The sequence below is a fragment of the Taudactylus pleione genome, unplaced genomic scaffold (genome assembly GCF_031769625.1).
Source record: "Taudactylus pleione unplaced genomic scaffold, aTauple2 ptg000018l, whole genome shotgun sequence".
Lineage (NCBI taxonomy): Eukaryota > Metazoa > Chordata > Amphibia > Anura > Myobatrachidae > Taudactylus > Taudactylus pleione.
The window spans coordinates 19,026,954-19,049,945 of record NW_028284420.1 but is presented as its reverse complement, the minus strand read 5'-3'; the positions used below and the strand labels follow the sequence as shown (position 1 = coordinate 19,049,945).

The 22,992-nt window shown below is 45.1% G+C and overlaps 1 protein-coding gene across 4 annotated transcripts in view; it reads right to left on the bottom strand.

The window, feature by feature from the left end:
• The window catches only part of SLC17A9 (solute carrier family 17 member 9), a 63,394-nt gene that overhangs the window by 20,034 nt on the left and 20,368 nt on the right, over nucleotides 1-22,992 (bottom strand). Inside the window, exons 1-6 of one of the 4 annotated variants that reach the window (XM_088442824.1) lie at nucleotides 20,989-21,010; nucleotides 20,417-20,814; nucleotides 6,194-6,391; nucleotides 5,395-5,534; nucleotides 3,601-3,700; nucleotides 2,366-2,496 (exon numbers count right to left, since the gene is read on the bottom strand). In XM_088442824.1, coding sequence (XP_088298950.1) covers nucleotides 2,366-2,496; nucleotides 3,601-3,700; nucleotides 5,395-5,534; nucleotides 6,194-6,391; nucleotides 20,417-20,559 — 712 coding nt within the window. In that variant the 5' untranslated portion in view covers nucleotides 20,560-20,814; nucleotides 20,989-21,010. The other 3 variants (XR_015869413.1, XM_088442823.1, XM_088442822.1) reach the window with 3 other exon arrangements.

Sequence of the window (22,992 nt, the reverse complement as noted above, 5' to 3'; positions counted from 1 at the left end):
TTTATTGTTATGTAGCGTGCACCGTGTGTATAATAATATATATATATATATATATATATAATTTTTTTTTTTAGGCCGCAAGGACATTCTAATACATAAATTACTGAGCATGATTTGCAGTTAATGAGGTGCTTCATGTTGAATTTTTTAGAATTGTTAAAGTTATAAAAAACTCTTCTGCTAGGGTGTAAATATCTGCACATGTTGCAATGACGTCACCAAGATGGCCGCGGTGTACTGTGCATGCGCTAAACGGCGTTTAGCACCGATTTCAGTCTCTAATGATTGCCTCACTAACAGAGTATATAAAGGGGTACCCCCAGACTCATACCCTTACCACTGAGGAAGTCCAAAGGACGAAATGCGTTGGGCACTGTCAGCCTCTCCTATAAGGACTCTTGCAACTACCTTGCAGATAAGCACTTTATTTTATTTATTACCCTGTGTATTCATTTGTTTGTATGTTCCCACTGCACTTTCCCTTGATATATGTAATAAAGCCCCCTTGCCTTGAAATTATACCACAACTGATGATGAGTCTTTCTTTGGTCTAATCACCGGTATATGTGGAAACCTCTGGGGTAAGAGGAAAAGGGAATCTGGATGATCAACAAAGAACATACGTACACAACTTTAAACAAGAATTTATCTGGTATGCACACTTATTAACATCAACTTATCTGTGAATTGGAAATACTAAACTATATTTTCTCTCTCCCGTCTGGCTCTGACAAGAGCCTTCTTCATCAAGGTCATCCTTGGCACCAGAACCCCGGGTCCATTATTATCTACATCCCTCTGAAAGAATTTTCAGATAAGCCTTAAAGAATTTTCATTTGGTACACACATTACCACTTGAGCACGGGCACATTTGTTTGTAATTTATCACACTATTGGGCGCTTGTCCTTTCCACCCCATTTTCTATATATATATATATATATATATATATATATATATATATATATATATATATATATATATTATATGCAGCAATGGGTGGCACTCACGATGACTTCACAAAAGACACGTACTCGTGTGAATAATATCAACGTTTCAAAAACTTTAAGTTAGTTCTTTCCTCAGGATACAATAAGAATAACAGCTGTTATTGTTCTATTGCTACTATGACTGATTCTTTGGATCGCAATTCTTGAAAAAGGACCTAGTGTGGGTCCGAAACATCTGCAAATTGGAATTGTGATGTCCACGACCATATTTTTCATCCGATTAAAGATATATGAAGTTATACTGTGTTAAGTCTGGTGAGTGCCCTCTAATGAAGTCATCATCTATGTATTCATGTGATTTATATATTTTGGAACTTTTCCATTGAGGAGCACCCTAGCATTACTCAGACGTGAGTGCGGGACTTTCTGCACATACACACACATACATATACAACCACTTGCTCTATGGAAACCCTAGTGAGGACATGACAGAGGTTTTTCGGAAAAGGCAGAAGGGGAATGCTGCTTCCCCTGCACAGTGTTTGAATGCTGGTCAGAGAACCACGAATAATGGTTCATAAGTCTTACATAGAGATTGGTGCTCCTCATAACGGTCGACATTCACAATTCCGACAATCTTATTGTCGGCACCACAATGTCAAAAGGTATGATGGCGACATTGTCGAATTGTCGACAGGTGACATATTTACATTGTTGACATCAAAAATGTCGACATTCTCAGAATATCAACATTAGGGTTAGGCTGCAGGACAGTAGGGTAAGGCATTAGGAAGAGGTCAAGGTTAGGCTGCGTATTAAGGGAAGGGTGGGTTGCTGCTAGTGACATCACAGTTCCTACTTAAAATGTAGCAAGATGTACTGTAGCACCATGTACAGTTGCTTCCTGTTGTGTAAGAAGCATGAGGAAGCATGGCAAAGAGCATCCTAAGGAATTAAATTTACAAAGAAAGAAAAGTGCATAATAACGTCATGCAAAATTGCTTTCTTGATAAAATTTCAAAATGTGTATTCGTTAAAAATGTCTTAAGACAGATTTTCATATTCCTTTAGTCTTATAGGAAAACACTATATTGTGTGTGCTGCTAGACTAACTTATCTGCATTATCAGGATTGAGAGATAAGTGACTCAGTGTGGCCTTCATGTATTTATGCTCCACTGAGCACACTACACAATGGTCAGCCCTGGGCAGTGTGTGCCCACATATCATGGAGATGTAGCACAAAAGCAATAAGCAAATCAATATACAATGGAATTGTGGCATGTAGGGAACCTATGTCAATAACTTGTATTTTAACCTACACTTAAAGCTATTGCCCTTTGCAGCTACAGAAACCTTGAGGTGGTGACCATCAGCGAAGACAATAAGTGGTTGTGCCGTAACAGAGAGTAACTTACCGCTCTCCTTCAGCAGGTAGGTGCTCAAACAGTATCCCCAGACCAGAGTAAGAGATCCAGCAAAATAGAACACAGTCTCCCACCCATACCACTCCAGTAATAGAGAACCAACCCCTCCGATCAGCAATGTCCTGGAACAGATCAATTAAAGGACAAAGACAGACACTTTAAGAAATACTCTCCTTAAAATTTGCATTTTTTATGTTGTGCAATATTAAAGTGTACCAGCCACCTTAATACAGTCACTTTTTAATAAGTTGTTCTAATAATGGAAGGGAATGCATGCCAGGAATACTCCAGGAACCAGTAATATCACTGTGCCGGACTATAGACAGACAGTAAAAAGGTAGACAATGTCTTCATAGACACCAGATGTTAGATAGTCAGTAGGTCGACATGTAAGAAGGTCGACAGTTACAAATGGTCGACAGGGTCAAAAGGTGGACAAAAAAATTAGTCGACACATGACTTATTTTTTTGGGTTGGTTAGGGTAAGGGACATACCAACGGTTATGCACTTTCCCCGACGGTTAGGGTTAGGCACTACAAGGGACGGTTAGGGGCAGGCACCTACCTCGACGATTAGGGTTAGGCACCAGGAGGGAGAGTTAGGGTTAGGCACCAAGGGGAGGAGATTAGGGCAAAAAAAAAAAAAAAAAGTCATGTGTCGACCATTTTTGCATCGACCCTTTGTCCCAGTCAACCTATTGACTGTCTAACATCTGGTGTCAATCTAGACAAATGTCTACCTTTTTACTGTCTGTTAAGCCACACCCCACTGAGCCACACCATGGAGGCAGCTATTTTTAGGGCACAGCCATTAGTCATAAGAATCCAGTCAATCAATGCATAATGAGCTAGCGACAAACATAGAGGTGTGAAGCATGTTGATGTCACTAATTCCTAAGCAGTTAGACTGCAGTCTTATGAATGCCTTTTATCTCACTGATGTCAAAAGATCATTCTCATAAAAATAACTGCTCCCATGAGTAAAAGCATCAATATATTTTAAATATGACACAGAACTTGTTTGTTTGCTTGCTTTAAAACATAGTACCTCAAAGCCACAAGTAAAGGTGTACACCGCAATGCGGCACCAATTATCTGGTGGCACCTATATTACAAAAGATAACCTGAAAGATCAATTCACCTGCAACTGAACACTCTCCACAATATAAAGGGAAAACAAAATGAACATGTAATTAAATAAATTGTAAAAGAAACATTTCTCTTACCCAAGCTGAGATCCGCATCCAACAACACTGCACGTGAATGCTCGCTCGTTCTCACGCACGCGCTGGGAAAAAAGACTGGCCAAAGCTGGAAAGTGTACACCTTATAAAGGAGATAAAGGAGGAGATCATTTATAAAGTATACAATGTGCTGTACACGTATGGCATATCACACTACTTAGAGTCATAGCAGATTTGAAGCTATAAAGCAGGAATTTCCAAGGCAGGTTTCCAACCTACTATACAAGACTAATATTAGTACAGCCATAATAATTAAATTATAGTGCTTGTGACGGAGCTAGCTAGTCTGGCGTAAATGTAGAATAGTGCAACAATACACCTTCCACACCGTAAGCAGTGTCTGAGCCTCTATGAGGGTATGTTTCTATGTTAGGTTCGCAGACTTGGGGCTCTGGCAACGTCTACAGGAGTGCATATTTTTACACCTTTGTGGGCTTTTTGCTTGGGTGACTGAATGATCCTAGCTATGCACCCCATATGCCAAACCAAGATTTGATTTTATGGGCTACGAATATTTAAATAAGACCCAAGTGGTGGAGAAGCCACAGCCATGGGGTAGTCCCTGCTTAGCGAGGAGAGAGGCATAGAACAATTTTTCTCATAGCAAAAGACCTGCATGCCTTGGCCTATATTTAATAGGGCACATTTTGTGTCTTCTAGATGGACTTTACACAGAAAATGTATTTCACCAATCCAGTAAGATCATTCGCGCACATGAAATGGACAAGTGTAACAAAGACATTCCCAATGAGAAGATATAAAGGAGGCTAAACCAGCGGTATTTTAACAGAATAACGGAAACAATTAAATGAAGGGCGCAATTCGAAAGTGGCTGCATATGGACTTTGTAATTATTCTTTTACTGTCTCCACCATACACATTTCAAGGTAGTCCAGCAAAAAGTCTCACAGACATGTTCCCATAGAAATGCACTAATACCTGTAATGAGGGTGTGCTCATTGTTATGTATGAGGTGGACACTTAAAAACATTTATACAATTATTACTGATTCTTTATATAGCTCAATCAATTTGTCATTCACATCAGTCCCTGTCCTATATTACACTCCCACATACTTTGTGATTCATAAAAGGGCCATTACTGACCAGGATTAATAAAGTACCTTTCAGTTGTAAGACTTACTACAACAGATTTAATTTACACCCTTTAGGGTTTAGACCTGCAGACACATACAAATGTAATTCATGGGTATCTGTGATCCCTATTGTAAAGTCCTCCAGATCTGCACCCATTATATGGTGGAATACATTAATCACAGGCGCTTGGAATAATTGGTTTGTACATAATCTTACTTTGCTCACTGCCAGCAATGGGTACAATTTTACAAACAATGAACAAAGAACAAAACAATATCACCTATAGCAACAGATGTCTATAAAATACAGTTTTAAAATAAGCAATGGATATATCCTAATATTTTTGTTCCATATTAATTGGGAAGAATAATTTCCATGAACTGGAATAAATAAAAACAGAAAAAAAAAACAAAAAAAAAACATACCAACGTCTATGGTATTGTCAATAATGAAAATATTTACTCTATACTGTAGCATATTATCTAACACTCATTAATACTATAACTAAAAAAGGTGATGTTAATAAACAGCAAGTCCTGATGTCACCACTACAGAGTTAATTAGAAATAAATTGTGCATTATATGGAAACATTAGCACTTTGCCTGGAACCTGGAGCATGCCGTTCATTTTCTCAGTAACAACTGTGCACCCTCAGCACCTGGGGGGGAGGGGGGTTACCTTGCAGAAGTCCCTTTAGGAAGCGCAGAAGACTGATCAGGAGGAGGGGGGCTGTGGTCATGTGGGCAGCCAGAGGGGTCACTGCAGTGATTATCCCCCATGTCAGAGCTGACAGGAGAAGAACCTTCTCTCCACCCACCCTAGAGAAAAACAAAATTAATCACACCAATAGGAAGCAAGTAGTGTGGAATAAACCCATTTCGCTTAAATTATTACCCTAATGGGCATGAATAGATTTGTAATTCACAAGTCACCTAACCCCGATACCCAAAGCAAACATTTTTAACTGGCAACTTTACTGAAATAATATGTTCACCCTATAAGAAGAATATTTGCGGTTCTTTGAGTTACTACAAGAAGTAGCTTCATTATTACAATGGTTATACATAACATTACTAGATATTGTTGCCAGCTCTAGAGATTTGTATTGTTCATATTCTGACATTTATTTAGCAGGTATAAATGCATAAAGGAAAGGATGACCTATGGGGGAGAGGAGCAGGACTGCAATGTTGAAGGACCTTCTGATAGAGCCTGCAGTAGATTAACAACAGATCATTTTATGCTGCTGCTGGGCTGCATGAGAAGTGCCTTCCAGCACTACAGAACTAGTTCCTGCCACCCTTCCTCCACCCCCTTCTCATACATAAATGTCAATGGCTTCAGGCTTTAGCTCACGTCAGTACAAAGTCATACTTTGCATGTGAAAACTTTTTTTCCTCTAAGTTTTCATAGTGATGTTCTGCGCAGCAGAGGCAACACCAGGTGTGTCAATAAGATGTCCCCTTGGCATACTCACTTGTCACTTAGATGTCCGCCCACGACCTGTGTCAAACAATACCCCCAGAAGAAGCTGCTCAGGATAATTCCGGATTCCCTCTTGTCCCAGCCAAAGTGTTCGCTCAATGACATGATGCAGATTGGCATACTGGCGCGGGCACAATACAAGAGACATGTTCCCACCAGAAGTGTCACTATCCAGACACGGGACTCCAATCTGTAACACAGAATGGGTAATTTAAATTATCTTGTGACTATGACCATCTCATTAAATGCTGTAAAAAAAAACAGGCAAAGGGACACAAGAGTGATGGGACACTGGGAGTGTCATCTTTGTTACATATAGCACTTAAGTGTTTCAGGCACTTCTTCATACTGTGCAAAGTGCAGCCAGAAAGTAGCTAAAATACAACCTCCAGGGCCAGATTAACAATTGGGCGGATGGGACTACAGCTACAGGCCCCCACATAAAAATAAGACCATTATGACAGTATGATGAAGGCCAACCGCCCACACAGTCAGCCATAAGCCACAGTACTAAAATTGTATTTCTGTTTTCCTTTTAAAATGATGCAAGTTTTCTACTTGACATATTTAGGGGGACAGCGGAGTTGGTAGTGAAGGGGGGTGTACACGCCCACATGCACCAATCACAGCTCCTTCCATTCTCACAATAGTCCCTTGATCATTTTCAACCCGAGGCCCACGTGCCCCATAATCCGGCCCTGCATATCGCTGAAGGGTGCCAGCAGAAATAAGCATTAACTGCTACAAAGTAGGGAGCTACAAATGGTCCTCTGCTCCCACCCTTCTCTGAAACAAAAAGATTACTGTTTAGGCTAGATAGTAAATCAACCCTATTGTAGAATGGGGACATGTCTCTGTTCAAACAGTTTGCATAACAATTTGGTGTACAGCGGCCAAGACAGCAATTCCTATTTCTGCTAAATAACATTTTTAGGATCACTGCCTAAATGAATTACCTTAAAGAACTCACAGGAACTTAACCCAGGCATTCCAAGTAATTTAAAGAGATTTTCTGATATTTCGTTTTTCTAATTATTTCCCTATTGTCCTTGACATATTATAGGTCACATGTTTGCTCCCCATCCCTGACTGCTGCCATCTTCTGTGATGATCCTCTGGATACAGGGATCTTGCTTAGTTTCTCTGCCAACATTCACCAGTTGTTGACCAGCCATAGAGAACATGGACTAATCCAGAATGTCCATCAGCTTGTTCCAAATCTTCAAGACGGTTTCTTGGAGAACCTTAGAACGTGCATTTGTGTCTGTTTAATCACAGGGATACTTTCTGTGCATAATCCTAGAATAGCCATTACCTCCCTGATGGATGGCCTGCTTCTACAAAATGCACATATTCTCTATGAAGGAAGACACATGCCTGCCAGTAGGAATGCCATCAGATGCTGTGTGCAGGAATGTTTCCACAACTTCTAATACTTTAATAGATTAACATGGACAGAATATATAATTAAGCCTCTTTGCAGGAAATCTAGTTATAAACACTTTGACATATTTCCCTAATCTTATGAAGAAATTGCGATTAAGGTGGAGATGTATCAAAGCTTCTAAAGAGTGGAGAAGTTCCCCAGCCATGGCAACCAATCATTTATCTAGCACAGTCTATAACATTACAGTTCGTAGCTGATTGGTTGCTGTAGGCAACTTCTCCACTTTATCTCTCTGGAATATTGAAACATATTCCCTGATGTCAAAAAACTATAATTTCCAAAGTACCTCTGCCAACCCAAAAACTCATACCGCTAGGGTTTTGTCTGCCTCCACAGGCAATAGTATATATGGTCTTATTACACACAATGGGCTCAATTCAATTGACCGCAAATTAAAGAGCGCTGCGAGGGAGCTCCCGGAGCTACTCAATTCTGCGCGCAGTTAGGTCGGGGAATGCCCGTTCTCCCACCCCTCGCGCCTTAAACAGGGTGTTTAGTCACGAGAGCGGGCATTCTCCAACTAAACTTCCCGATGCGATGCTGTTTTCCCAGCGTTAAGGGCAGAAAACAGCATCGTGCCTGTAATTGTCGGATTTCTGCTCGCACCCCTGGAGGGGTGCGATAATATGAGATATGGTAAGAACTTACCCTTGTTATCTCTATTTCTACGAAGTCCATAGGGTTCCACAGGATACCTTGGGGTATAGGTGTGACGTCAGTCGCTGGGCACCATAGAGTTAAGCTTTTCAGCCTCCCAGGATGCACTAGGGTCCCCCTCCTATACCCCGCCCCCGAGCCAAGGCACCTCAGTTAGTTATCAAGCCATAGGCCGGAGGAGGAGAAGGAAGAGAGAGAACAAAGATCTGGACACATACAAGAATCACATTCTCACCAGAGGGAGACGGAAAACCGGTGACCAGAGCAAAGCCCATCTGCAGCACAGGTGCGACAGGGCGGGAGTCCTGTGGAACCCTATGGACTTCGTAGAAATAGAGATAACAAGGGTAAGTTCTTACCATATCTCATATTTTCTACTTCAGGGTCCATAGGGTATCCACAGGATACCTTGGGGATGTCCCAAAGCAGTATCCTTTAAGGGTGGGGACGCTCCTGTGCAGAAAGGAGAATCCGCCGCCCGAAGGAAGCATCCTGAGAGGCGAAGGTGTCAAACCTGTAATACCTCACGAAGGTATGGACAGAGGACCACGTAGCAGCCTTGCAGATCTGAACTGCCGAGGCACCACGTCGAGCTGCCCACGAAGGACCCACAGACCTAGTGGAATGAGCCTTCAGAGAAGGAGGGACCGGTAGGCCTTCATGAAGATAAGCTTCAGAAATAGCCATACGGATCCAGGCTGCCAAAGTTTGCTTTGAAGCAGGCCAACTCTTTTTACGGAAGCCATAGAGGACAAACAAAGCGTCCGACTTCCTAAACGAAGAAGTGCGGTCAACATAAGTCCTTAAGGCCCGCACAACATCCAAAGAGGCCTCACCCACGGAAAGACCCGGTGAGTTAAAGGCCGGAACAACTATTTCCTCGTTAACATGAAACTGGGAAACAACTTTGGGAAGAAACTCGGGCCGAGTGCGGAGCACTGCCCTGTTCCCATGAAAAACCAAGAAAGGGGGTCTACAAGAAAGAGCCCCTAACTCAGAAACACGTCTGGCCGAAGCAATGGCCAGAAGGAAAACAGTCTTAGCTGTTAGCCATTTAAGAGCCACTGAGCCCAGTGGTTCAAACGGCGGTCCTTGGAGAGCCCTCAGGACCACAGCCAAATCACAAGGCGCCACAGGTGGAACAAAGGGCGGCTGAATGCGGAGAACACCCTGCATAAAGGTGCGCACATCCGGGATTGTAGCAATCCTACGGTGAAACCAGACAGATAGGGCCGAAACCTGTACCTTCAAAGAAGCAAGGCGAAGCCCATGATCTAGTCCCGCTTGCAGGAAGGTGAGAATCCGAGACAGACAAAACTCCCGCGGTGCATAACCTCTCGGTCGACACCACTGGAAGAACGTATGCCACACGCGATGGTATATCCTCGCGGAAGACGGTTTCCGAGCTCGTAACATGGTACGCACCACAGAGCTGGAAAACCCCCGGGACCTCAGCATGGCCGTCTCAACAGCCACGCCGTCAAAGACAGCTGAGTCAGGTCCGGGTGAAGGCAAGGACCCTGAGACAGAAGGTCCGGTCGTAGCGGCAACCGCAGAGGACTGTCCACGGACAGACCCTGAAGGTCTGAGAACCAGTGCCGTCTGGGCCACGCGGGAGCTATCAACAGGAGCGTCCCTCCTTCCTGTTTGAATTTCCGGATTACCCGTGGAAGAAGGGAGACCGGAGGGAACAGGTATGCGAACCGGAACGTCCACCGGACGGACAGAGCATCCACCAGAGACGCCCCTTCGTCTCTTGTGCGAGACCCGTACACCGGCAACTTGTTGTTGTGCCGGGACGCCATGAGGTCGATTTCTGGAAGACCCCACCTGTCCACCAGTAGTTGAAAAACGTCCGGGTGCAGGGACCATTCCCCCGGATGAACGTCCTGGCGACTTAGAAAGTCCGCCTCCCAATTTAGCACTCCCGGGATGAAGACCGCTGATATGGCCGGAAGATTGCGCTCCGCCCAAACCAGGATCCGAGAGACCTCTACGAGAGCCGCCCGACTGCGAGTTCCTCCTTGCCTGTTTATGTAGGCCACGGTGGTAGCGTTGTCCGACTGGACCTGCACCGGGCGACCCTGGAGAAACCGCTGTGCCTGCTGGAGAGCATTGAAGACCGCACGGAGTTCCAAGATATTTATTGGAAGCTCCGCTTCTGTCGGCGTCCACCTGCCCTGGAACAAGTGTGGACCCGAAACTGCTCCCCAGCCCCGAAGACTGGCGTCCGTTGTCAACAGGACCCAATTTGGAACCCAGAACGGACGTCCCTTGTTGAGGTGGGTCGTCTGTAACCACCACGCAAGGGACAGGCGAACCTCCTGGGTGAGCACAATCGTCTGGGACTTCAGAGACTGAGGCAGCCCGTTCCACTTGGACAGGATCAGGTGCTGCAGAGGTCTGGAGTGAAACTGGGCGTATTCCACCATGTCGAACACCGACACCATGGAGCCCAGTAACCTCATCGCCGAGTGTAAGGACACCCGGCGGCTGTGCAGGCAACTGCGCACCCTTGACTGTAAAGCAGAGATCTTGTCCTCCGTCACGAAGATCCTTTGCTGTCCCGAGTCCAATAAGGCTCCAAGATGCAGAATCCTCCGAGACGGGATTAGAGTGGACTTCTGCCAGTTGATTAGCCAGCCGTGCCGTTGCAGCAGTGCAATGGTCAGGTCCAAGTGGCGTAACAGGAGCTCTGGAGATCCTGCCACCAATAACAGGTCGTCCAAATACGGCAACATGCGGACTCCCTGCAGCCGCAGAGAAGCCGCCATGACCGCCATCACCTTGGTGAAAACACGTGGTGCTGTTGCCAGGCCAAAAGGTAACGCCCAAAACTGGAAGTGGTCGCTGCGGATTGCAAACCTGAGGAACTGTTGATGGCGCAAAAGAATAGGGACATGCAGGTAAGCGTCCTGTATGTCCAATGACACCATGTAGTCCCCAGGTTCCAGCGCCAGAATGATGGACCGTAGGGTCTCCATCCGAAACTTCGGGACCCGCAAAGACTTGTTGAGTGCTTTGAGGTTGAGAATCGGACGATATGACCCATTGGGTTTCTGTACCAAAAATAGATTTGAATAGAAACCCTGGCCCCTCTGGGAGAATGGAACAGGCACTATAACTCCAGCCTGGAGCATAGTGTGCAATACCTTCCGCAGCTCCGTAGCCTTGTTCCGGTCTGATGGTAGACCCGTGGTGAAGAAGCGAGCCGGGGGTCTGTGCCGGAAGGAGAGGGCGTATCCGTGGGAAACCACCTCCAGAACCCAAGTGTCTGTCGTAGTGGTCGACCAACACTGGGCGAACTGTAGCAGGCGGCCTCCCACCCTGGGATCCCCCAAAGGGAGGCCCGGACCGTCAGGCCGCAGGCTTGTCATCTGGCTTGGGGGCCGGACGTCTGGTACTCCATGCCTGCTTCCGGGGCTTGACCGATTTCTTAGGGCCAGCCTGTCGAGGAAACGACTGTGGTTTGGGCCTGCCCTGGGCCCTAGATGACCGAAAGGACGATGGTCCCGAACCAGAAGGAGCAGCGGCCGACGGGAGACAAGCAGATTTGGTTGCCGCCAGCGTGGCCACAATCTTATCCAGATCCGGACCGAAGAGAACTTCTCCGGTAAACGGCAACGCTTCCAGACCTTTCTTGGAATCTGCATCCGCCTTCCAGGATCGCAGCCACAAGGTGCGACGAGCAGCTACCGCTGCTGAAGAAATTCTAGACACCAGAGTACTAATGTCTAGAGCCGCCTCGTTGATGTAGGTGGCCGAATCACGGAAATTGCCAATCAACTCCGCCTGTTCGGCCGGACAGTCGGATTCAAAAGAAGCCTCTAATGAATCCGCCCAGCGCTCCATCGCTCTGGCAACCCAGCAAATGGCCATAGCCGGCCGTGCTGCCCCCCCTGCAAGGGAATAAGCGGACTTCAGGCAGATTTCTACCTTGCGGTCCGTAGCATCCTTAAGGGAGGACATGGATGGCATCGGCAATGTGGCACTACGGACAAGACGGGTCACGTGAGAATCCACCTGTGGAGGGGATTCCCACTTAGCAAAATAATTATCCGCGAACGGATAAGCCACCGCCAGGCGTCTCTGCGGCTGGTATCTTTTGCCAGGTTGTTTCCACGCCTCCTCTAAATGGTCCACCAACTGACCCGAAAGAGGAAAGACTGTGGCATCGCCCTTCACATCTTTGAAAAAGGCATACTTAGATTTAGCCGCTGGGGGAACTTCGTCCTCAATCACCAAGGCTGTGCGGACCGCCCGAATAAGTCCAGGAATATATACTTTGGACTTAGCATCAGCGTCCTTAGTATGGAGAGGTTCCTGATCGTAAGGATCCAGAATCTCCCCATCATCAGACGTCCCTTCGTCATCCTCATAAGGAGCGGACAGAGATGCCACCGGCCTTTTATGAGGCCGCATCACAGACTCCCCTTGCAACACATCCGACAAGTGCTGTACAGAACTCGTCAGGGAGTTAACCCACGCTGGCTCCTGAGAACCCGGGAGCGGGGAAATAGGGAGACTGTGGGGTACCACCAATTGTCGTGGGAACCCCTGCATGGGTGACGACACCACAGACTGCTGGGACAAACCCATCGGAGTAAACGCGGGCTGCGGAGCTAACTGGCCCACTAAAGCTGTTAACGCCTGAGCGAAACAAGCCCAGGGCGGCTCCTGTACCGGTGCTGTAACCGTAATAGGCCGCGCCATGGACAAACACTGCCGGCAAAGGCCCTCCGCGCTACCCTCCCCCTCCGCTAATGGTACTTTGCACGTGGTACACTGTAGCCGGAGGGGAAAATCACTTTCAGACATGATGGCACCACGTATGTGACCTCTCTCACCAATTAAGTATTAAATAGGCGAGAGACCACCCTGCAGCACCGCACCGCAAGGGCTTTAGCAGAAAGAACAGGGACAGTAATAAAGCTGACAGTTTAGAGAAGAAAAGTTACAGGCAGCGCTAGCACAGTCACATACAATGCAGAGAAATAACAATTCCTGCACTAACAGCGCTGATCACTCAACTACACAGACACAGGGCCTGGTAGGACACAGCGCTGCATACACAGACCTGAGCCACAGCGGAGGAGAGGTATGCGGGGGGACCCAGACCACGATGCTTCCGTCCAGCGCTTCCAGCAGCGTTCACCATGCGTTCTGGAGAAGATGGCCGCCGAGGAGCAGAGAGGAGGCTGGCCTGGGGGAGGAGCGCTGCCACAGGACCAGTCGGCAGCATGCAGAGAGGGCTGTGTGCAGCGGGGGAGGCGCCGGCTGTGAGACAGGGAAGGCGCGCTCCCCTGGCATGCATTTAACCCCTGGGACGCCGCAGCGCTACCGCTCTGCTGCGGTCCGCTGTCCCAGGGGGTAGTGGAAAGCGCAGGTTGGTCGCCTGGCTCCACGCTGCAGCCAGTCCCCAGGGAGCCCCCTGCCTGGGGACTTAGGACCATGTGACCAGCGGGGACCCACCGCGGGACCCTGCTGCTTACCTTTGTCCCCCTTGGATCCGGCCATGGTCCGGAACATCTGGGGTCACCGCTAGCTGTGACCCCAGATGCTCACCAGCATCCCCGGATCGGTACCGGCGTTCTGGTACCGGCGGGGGTGTAGGGAAGACAGCATGGACGTCAGGACTGACTGTCCATGCTGTACATCCAGATGTGCAGCCACAGCTGCACTGAAGAAAGCTTCAGGGGCTCTTCTAGCCCCCTACTCCGACAGGTGCACCCGACGCCGGCCGGGCACCAAACTAAACTGAGGTGCCTTGGCTCGGGGGCGGGGTATAGGAGGGGGACCCTAGTGCATCCTGGGAGGCTGAAAAGCTTAACTCTATGGTGCCCAGCGACTGACGTCACACCTATACCCCAAGGTTTCCTGTGGATACCCTATGGACCCTGAAGTAGAAAAGAAATCCTTAACAGTGCTCTGAATTGAATAGCGCTATTTAATTCGCTGTTAATTGAATCGAGTCAAATGACACCCTCTATAAATGGAATTATCCATCACTCATTAAACAAACGAGAGGACCTGAAAAGATGAGGGAAGCTCAATTTGCCTTGAACTAGATGCACTAGGAATGTCAACATGGTCACTTTAGATCACTCCACATTAACTTGTGTGGATCAGACTCTCAGCACTATGACTTGAATCATATAACTTAGCAAGAATTTATGTATTTTCATAAGTCTGAAGCTCAAATTGCCTAATTTAATCTCACCAATGCAGTCGCAGTACTTATTGGTCCAACTAGAAATGTAGTGACTGTAAACCAATAATTGAAACACCTTAATGTGGTATGCATCTCGACCACAACAATAATTCCTGTCTCTCATTGAATTTTAGAGATCTGTGTTTGTATGGTGGAGGCAGGTGGGATGCGAAGAGTTTTACTAAATTTGGGAAACTGGAACCACTCCACCAATACATTTACAGGCACCATATACTTACTAATAGAATCTTCAGATTAAAATCAGTACATTGATTCAGCAAAAGAATATTACCAAGAGACAATGCGTAATCCTTACATTGCTATCCTTTCCAAAGAAGGATAGTCTCATCCATATAGTCACACATGAACCAACATCACAGAGACCTAATACGTCAGTATGGAAAGTGGATAACTCAGCAAATGTTTTCATCTGGCCAAACACAGCAACAATATTCTAAGATTAAAGGAATACTCCTGACTGGCCCTTGGTTCTCGCACCTTTCTTACTCTTATTTCCAAGTGTCTTCGCATAAAAGAAATCGCAACTTGAAGACATCAATAATGCAGTATGTTGGAAGGGTTAATTCCTGTTCATTGGCGTGTCCCCTCCTCCACCTTCTAGTGAATGGTGTGAAAGAAAGGAACTTTTCATGTCCATGGATGACATCTTTTTTTCAAATGTGGATAAGCATACAGTGTCTATAGGGTTCAGTTGGTTGGACTTCAAGGACTCCAGCTCTTAAGCCTCACTTCTCACCCCATATTTTTGCCTTGGGTATCCTTCGTACATTCTCTACTTTTGGTCTTGTTGAGCAGGCACTGTGATTTTCTACCCAATGTGTAGGATAAGCTCCATTGTCACAGACAGTTGTGATAGTACACTTAGGTCCTCCTTCCCCGTCCCTCACATCTCTTCACTGTCTCCTACCTCCCACTGTTCTCTTTTTCTTCCTATCTTTTTTCCCCTCCATCTCTTATATCTGTCCATGAGTACAGTGATGTGCTATATTGTCTCAGTTATTGATTTTGCATTGGATGCTACTTATATTGCAGTTCTTCTAAAATCTTCAAATAAAGAATTTAAAATTATATTATATATTTTTTATTATTATCTTTTTTTTTTTTTTAAAGGAAACACATTTGTTATAAACATCCTGGTCAGAGTTTAAGGTTCATCTACATCTTCATTATATCTTCCCAAATAACACTCTGATATATTACAGTGACAGTGCCGTGCAGTCAGGAGAGGCAGAGCCTCCCTTGTCATACTCCTGAGATTTGATATAAAAATGCTTCAAATATTACAAAGAAGATATTTATAACTTATAAACATCTTCTTTATTTATTGTAATAATTGTATTTATTAGTTAGCCTTATAGCTTTGTGGAGCTCCCTGGGCCTGCAGAGAGACCAGAGATGAGGCAACAACAGCTCTGCTTCACTACTGTATAGTCAGACACTACTTGCAGAGCTGGGAGCGGGGCCACACCACGGGCAGTAAGCTGCACAGAAAGAGAGCAAATAGAGGCATGCCTCTGAGTATGGGGCGCATTCCTCGAGCACTGATTACCTTGGATGTGTCATGTGACCAGGAAGTGCACTGCAGTACTTATAGATCGGAGCTCAGCAGCAAGAGAAGACACAGTGATTCAGGTAGGAGAATCAATGAACACAGAAGCTCAGTGTAGTGAGGGGAGACATACAATGAGTAGGGGGTGAGACAGGCTCCCAGCACTCAGACCCATCTCCATGTGTGCCTCCCCAGCCATTGACCTCACCGCATGTCACTGTATAGTGGTTGTTGGGCCTCAGGTCCAACATATTGATTATCTGGTCAAATTGTTAGCCACCTCTGGAATCAAGTAGCTTCTAATGATAGCAAGCACTTTCAGAAAATCTGCATAGCAAAGAAAACCAGTACAAATGCACCCTCTTCATTCTGTTAGCTCATTTCAATAATCTCACTCTGCAGAATGAAATCTCGTTATTGCTTTGCAAAGAGCGGTTTCGCTCCACCCAACTCTTGTCATCAGCCTCTACAAATTTTAGATCCTTCAAAGGTGCGGCCATATTGTTCTGCAAACCCATGCAATATGACAGACATCTAGGAGCACATGAGCAAATGGAGAAATTATGACTCCATAATACCTCACAACATGCACCATTTTCTCTTCTCCATTCTTCTCCTCCCCTTCCCTATAATTCCCTCTGGTATCTTACATATGCTATTTGTCACATGATATAATCCACCTATCAGGGGACTGTTTAGCATATGTTGTCATTTTATAGGACTTTAGCAATTTTTTACTAATACTGCAAAGTCACGTCTACGCTTCTCTGCTCAACATGCACATGTAAAGGCGTTTCTCTTTGTCTGCACTTTTATGTGAAATTAGTCCAACTGTACATAAGTCTCTATAACTTATTAAAAATAAAAACCCAGTAAATTAAATTTACCAATAACTGCTTTGTCCTGAAATACTCCATGGCGGACATCATAAAGTTTAGCTTTCCTTATAGGGTAGGTAGCACTTCTGCTTAATTTTTGAGTAACTTTCCAAACTGTATCTGAAAAGTATTGTCATTTTCAACAACATATGTGAGAATTCTGGGCTTCCATGGAGTATACCAAGGAAAATTAATTATTGGTAAATATAATTAGCATTTTTCTCCTTCATTTCTACATGGCAGCTATTATATTAGGATGTACCCAAGCAATATAGTAGGGAGGACTACAAATATATGATAGTGAGTAGAGAAGGAGGTTTGGATAGATATCTAGTCTGCTGCCCGAAGTTTGGGCCTTTTTGCTCAAGTTGTTGCAACCTCACAGGACGAGTGGGCTCTCAGGCACCTTACGCCCATTCTTCTTGTATGATATCCTGTCTGATCCATCTAGAAATAAACTGCTTTTAAGAGTTCTATCGGGATCATGAATAGCTCTTGTTCTGCAGACCTTCTGTCCTGGATAAATACATAGTGATTGAATTTGCTCTCGCCAAACTAGCAAGTGTAGCTTACTCTCCTTTCCACAAAAAAGTTGGTAATACAACCTATTGGTGGATACAGCTTTGACAGTTGGATTGGCTCTTGGAGCCATTTTATCCTGCTAGATATTTAAAAAGGGTTCTTTGTACCACGGTGGCTATAACTCCCCAATCATTCTGGTAGAGGCAATTGTCAACAGAAACACTGCCTTCAGCATTCTCCATCTCAAGATAAACTCCAAGTGAGCTTCTAAATCTGGAACAGAAAGTCAAAACTTGGGGTTCACTGCACTTGTATCAGCACCCGCATATGTAGAGAAGACCAGAACTGGGGCCTCCACTGGCATGTCCCACAACATTAGCATAGGCTGCTCCTGCAGCAGATTGACATCAGAGGAACAGACATATCTACCCTTAATATTAACTAAACAGCAGGAATCCAATTAAAATCTACATATAACTACCTGATGGCTGTATATGTGGTTAACATAAATCAGGGTCGTGATTTGTAGGTACATTTATTTATTACCAGTTATTTATATAGCGCACACATACTCCGCATTACAGAGAATATCTTACCATTCACTTCAGTCCCTGCCCCAGTGGAGTTTACAATTAATTATGTTGGGAGCCAATTAACCTATCATTATATTTTTGGAGTATGGGAGGAAACCGGAGTACCTTTAGGAAACCCACACAAGCACAGGGAGAATATACAAACTCCACACAGGGCTGTAGTGGGAATTATAATACCCAGTATTTGTATTAACTTAAACAAGGACACAAGTTTGATGAGCAACAAAGATATCTCAGACACACCCGAGGTGTGACGTTTGGGAATGTCAAAGATAAATGGAATGTAAACAGGTCACTTTTGTCTTCAACCCTTCATAAATATATTTTTAGCATCACACTAAGAAAAAAAAAAAAAAGTTCATTGCTAGATTAATAATTTGTCCAATATATATTTCCACACACTGCGTTCAACTTGAAGATGAACAGGACGTGTGTATTTGTCAGACTAGTGCTCATCATATCTTTCACTAAGTGGGAAATTCAATTGTTTTAACATAGCTGCAGCTCCTGTCTAATACCCCTTTTACACCAGAGCAAAAACCTGGATTTTTGCTGGATCTACCCGGGTCGCAGCTCAGTGTAAAAGGGTCCCTGAAAAATAACCGAGGTCAAGTGACCCAGCAATCCAACCCAGGTAGCTACCAGGGTTGGACCCAGGATGGACCAGGGTAATGGTGCAGTGTAAACGGTGCAACCCGGGTTATCTGACCTGGGTCATGCCTAAGATGAGCTGATTGGTGGTTGTGGGACATTCACCTCCCACTTTTTATGATCTCACAGGTTTAGCAGGGCAGACCTGTGTTCAGAGTAACCCAGATCGAAGGTGCAGTGTAAATGGGTCTAACCTGGGTCTGACCAGGGTTGGAACCATGTCCAAAAACCCAGGTCGGACCTGGGTTTTTGGTGGAAAAGCGGTATAAGGCGACGGCAGCTATTCAATTGACGATTGTCGTGGGCGCCCATTATTTCTGCTAGCACCCTATAGAGGTGGTGAGCAGAAATCCGCACAAAGTCTGTCTTTTGGGCATCCAAACTCATCACGCCCAGTAGTTTGCATGGGTTAAGCCGCTTTACACAGCTAATGCCGGTGCATTTGGACACGACATGCGCAATAAGTAATAGGCGCTAGTGGCACTCATCAACAAAACAAATGAATTCCCCCCAAAGAGTACAGTTGATTTAAGAGTATAAAAGTGATGTTAAGGGGATTGCAAGCATTGGCAATACAGCAGCCTCTTACCTCACCCCCAGCACTAGCAGCTAGAAGCAATATAAAACATAAAAGCTGGAAGGTTCCCTCGATGTGGGTAGCAGCTGTGATATTCCAGTTATTGTCATTTTGATTTGTGACAGCTACTTAGAGAACACAATGTTTTTCTGCCACGACAGCCGAACAAAAAGCATATGAGACTGAAAAACTACCCTGAAAGAATTTTTTTATTAACCACCACACAAAAAAATGTCCTATGTGACGTAAATAAAATAAGAAAAAATAACCAAAAATATTAACTGCGCCTATTCCAAGAAATACTGAAGCAGAGAAAAAGGTTAGTGAGAACTGCAAAAAAGATAAAATAAACTGATGATGGCTTAAAAGGAAAATTACAGCAGAAATGCTGTATTGTCTATTTGCAGCGATAAGCAATGCATCATTGCGCTGATGCCGAGATGCTGTGCCAATAAACAGATGTCCTGGCAAACCATAAAACTACTCACTCTACTAATCTACAAACTGTTTACACTAAGGGTTCCCAAACTCGGCCCTCAAGGCACCTTAACAATACAGGTTTTAAAGGATATCCATGCTTGTGCATAGATGGTATAATTAAACCGACTGGTACTAATTAAGTTACATGTGCTTAAGTTTGGATATCCTGAAAACCTGGACTGTTAGGGTGCCTCGAGGACAGAGGTTGAGAACCACTGGTTTACTCTGTATTTTGCAGATAATTTCACAGCAATGTTATATATTTATTTATATATATTGTAGAGAACAAATAAACACATATCAATGGTCTACGTCACAATCAGTTTACAAAATTTACCCACCGTAACCATATGTGGTGTTGAAGCAAAATTTCTGTACATACTTTAAACGAACAAGCTGAGGCAACCGGTGGGGTACCAACTATAGTGGAACTACAAGACCCAGCATACCCTGCCAAAGACTGACAAGCCAAGGTATGCAGAGATTTTTAGTTGTACAAGAGATGTGTAGCCTAGTTTGCCTGCCACAGATCTAGCACAGTAGAATGATACTTGGTGTAATATGTTAATACTGATTAGTCTGCAAGCACTAGAGTTTAAGCGAAAAATAATAAAAGTTACTTCACTGACCTGGTCCAGTAAGGGTCACCAGTATTCCTCTTCATTCGATCCACATGTTGGGAGGTCTTGAGTTGGGGCTGCAGCTGATCATCTTGTTGCAGTAGTCGCACCAAGTCACTCCTATAGACATGTTTGCCCCCAACAGAGGCCATTCAGTAACTGTAGTAACAGATGGGAAGTCGCCTAAGCCAGGCTGGCACAGAGCGGCATCTTACACAATCATGCATACAGTCTGACTCCCTGCTGCTGGGGATCTTTAATCCAGGCCGGCCCCACAGTTAGACCAGTATACAGCTCAGAGAAGGGGAGGGATTAATGTTTTTCCCTTCTACACCACATAGAATCTGTTTTTCCACGTGTCAGTGTAAATCTAGTAGTTTCCTGTTCCTGGTAGTGTCCGGGCTGAGCTGTAAAACAACAACTGACACATTTACCAGAGAGAGAGAACTGTATCATTTATATTCCCGTTCTTAATGAAATGCTAAGAATTCCTGACGTACTAACTTCATGTATGAGCTGACCCTACACTTAACGACATAAAGTCCCATCTAGCTACAGTGTGACTACAAATGTAAGCTTACCTGCCAAGCAGTTACTATTTGAGCCAAGCCATGTTAATGAGCTGTAGCACAATTCCCTGGTCGCTACCATCCATAGCCAAACGCAGGGGGGGGGTTCCGTCTGCCTGGAAACCCCCCTCCCCAGCCCACAGCATGACAACAATAGAAATAGTAATATAATAGATTGTTACTAGTGTTGCATGTTCTTCTCAGTACCACAAATGAAATAATTAGCACCACATTTGGATCTTTTAACATGTGTCACCCAATAATAAATACACATGTGCACCAATTAGGAGATCTGGAAAACATGCACTGTTAGAGATGCACTGCTATAGAGCCCAATATGTACATATATGTCCAGGGCAGTGCTAGGTTCTTCTGTTGCTCCCCCAGACTCCCGGACTTGCTCCCATGCCCTGGAATGGTGCTCACATCTAATATAAATACATTCAGCTCAGGCAGGATGCCGCATCTAATGGCTTACTGTGATCACTGGTCCTGTATATGCTGGAATTATGACACATAATATACTATGTATGACGCATATTAAAGCTGGATAAGTGCTAATTCTACCCTACTTATGGACTGGCCACACTCACTCTAAAATCAGGCATTTGGAAACCCCCCTCTAGAAATCCTGCGTTTGCCACTGCCATCCACTAACATTGTGTGCATATACTGTACCCACCCTCCAACATGACCCCTTCTATCATTAGCCGCTGTAGCTTATGGGCTACACAGCGCATAATTAGCCGGTGGAAGGTTCCTCTGGCCGGCAGCTCTCCGGGGTTATCGCAGGAACGGAGCCCATGTCCCTGCATGTCTCGGATGATACATCCAGGCAATATGATCACATATTGCAATGCGATCATGGGCGGTAATGTCATGCCCAGATCACATGGCAATAGCGATCATTAATAATGGCGCCTAACAATGAAAACAAGTATGAGATCAATGCTACCAGCAACAAGGTTTGATTGCCATTGATTCTTCATACCTCCAGAATCTATAAATAAAAGCTCAAAACAAAAAAAAAAATGCAATGTATCGGGCATAAAGATCGAGCTTTTCTAAAAAGATTGGTCTTTGATGCTCATCCATACTAAAGGCCGGTATCCACTAGACGATATGCTCCATGAGAGATATCGTCTAGTGTTTGCCCTGCAGTGTCGGGCTCCATGTCATTAACGACATTGAGCACCCACACTGAACTATATCATTCACAATATCGTTCAGTGACGTCACCCTCCCTTATCCCCGTACTTGCAGAATCTGACGATATCGCCAGGTTCCCCTGCAAGTACGGGCGATGAAAGATCTCGCCAATGACCAGCGGGAGCGTGCTTCGCTGGTTGTTGACTGCATACCCACGATATCGTTATCATTCAAATCTTCCAATTTATCGTCTAGTGCAGGGATGGGGAACCTCAGGCCCGGGGGCCGTATAAGGCCCCCGGAATCGTTTGTTCTGGCCCTTGGAGCTTTTTTTCTGCTAGCCTCATCTGGCTAGCATTGTGCCTAGTATGGCACTCTGCAGCCAGAATCTATGCAGCAGTGCCGCCTGGGGCGTCCTTGGGATGCTTGATACGGTCACACCGCTGCCCTTACAGCTCCCTGGAGCATCCTCAGGATGCTTCAGGCATTGATTTAATCACCGGCGATTGTGGCCCCACCCCCGTGTGGCATCACATGGAGGGGCGTGGCCTGCATTGGCCCTGCGAATAATGTTATATATATCAAAATGGCCCTCAGAAAAAAGGTTCCACACCCTTGGTCTAGTGGATACGCGGCATTAGAGGTATTGGAGCCAGCTCTGTGTGTCCTCAAGCACTCCCAATATTTGTGCTGCCAGCAATTATGTTTGTGTAGAGCACTTTTGGAGTGGTGTGGAATGTAATGTCGACAGTCTGAATTTTGACACCAAACAACTTTAATTGTAGCCTAACCCTACTTGCATTGTAACCCTAATTTCATGTGTCGACATTTTGAATAACATACTGTCTACATCCTTTTTTGAGTCAT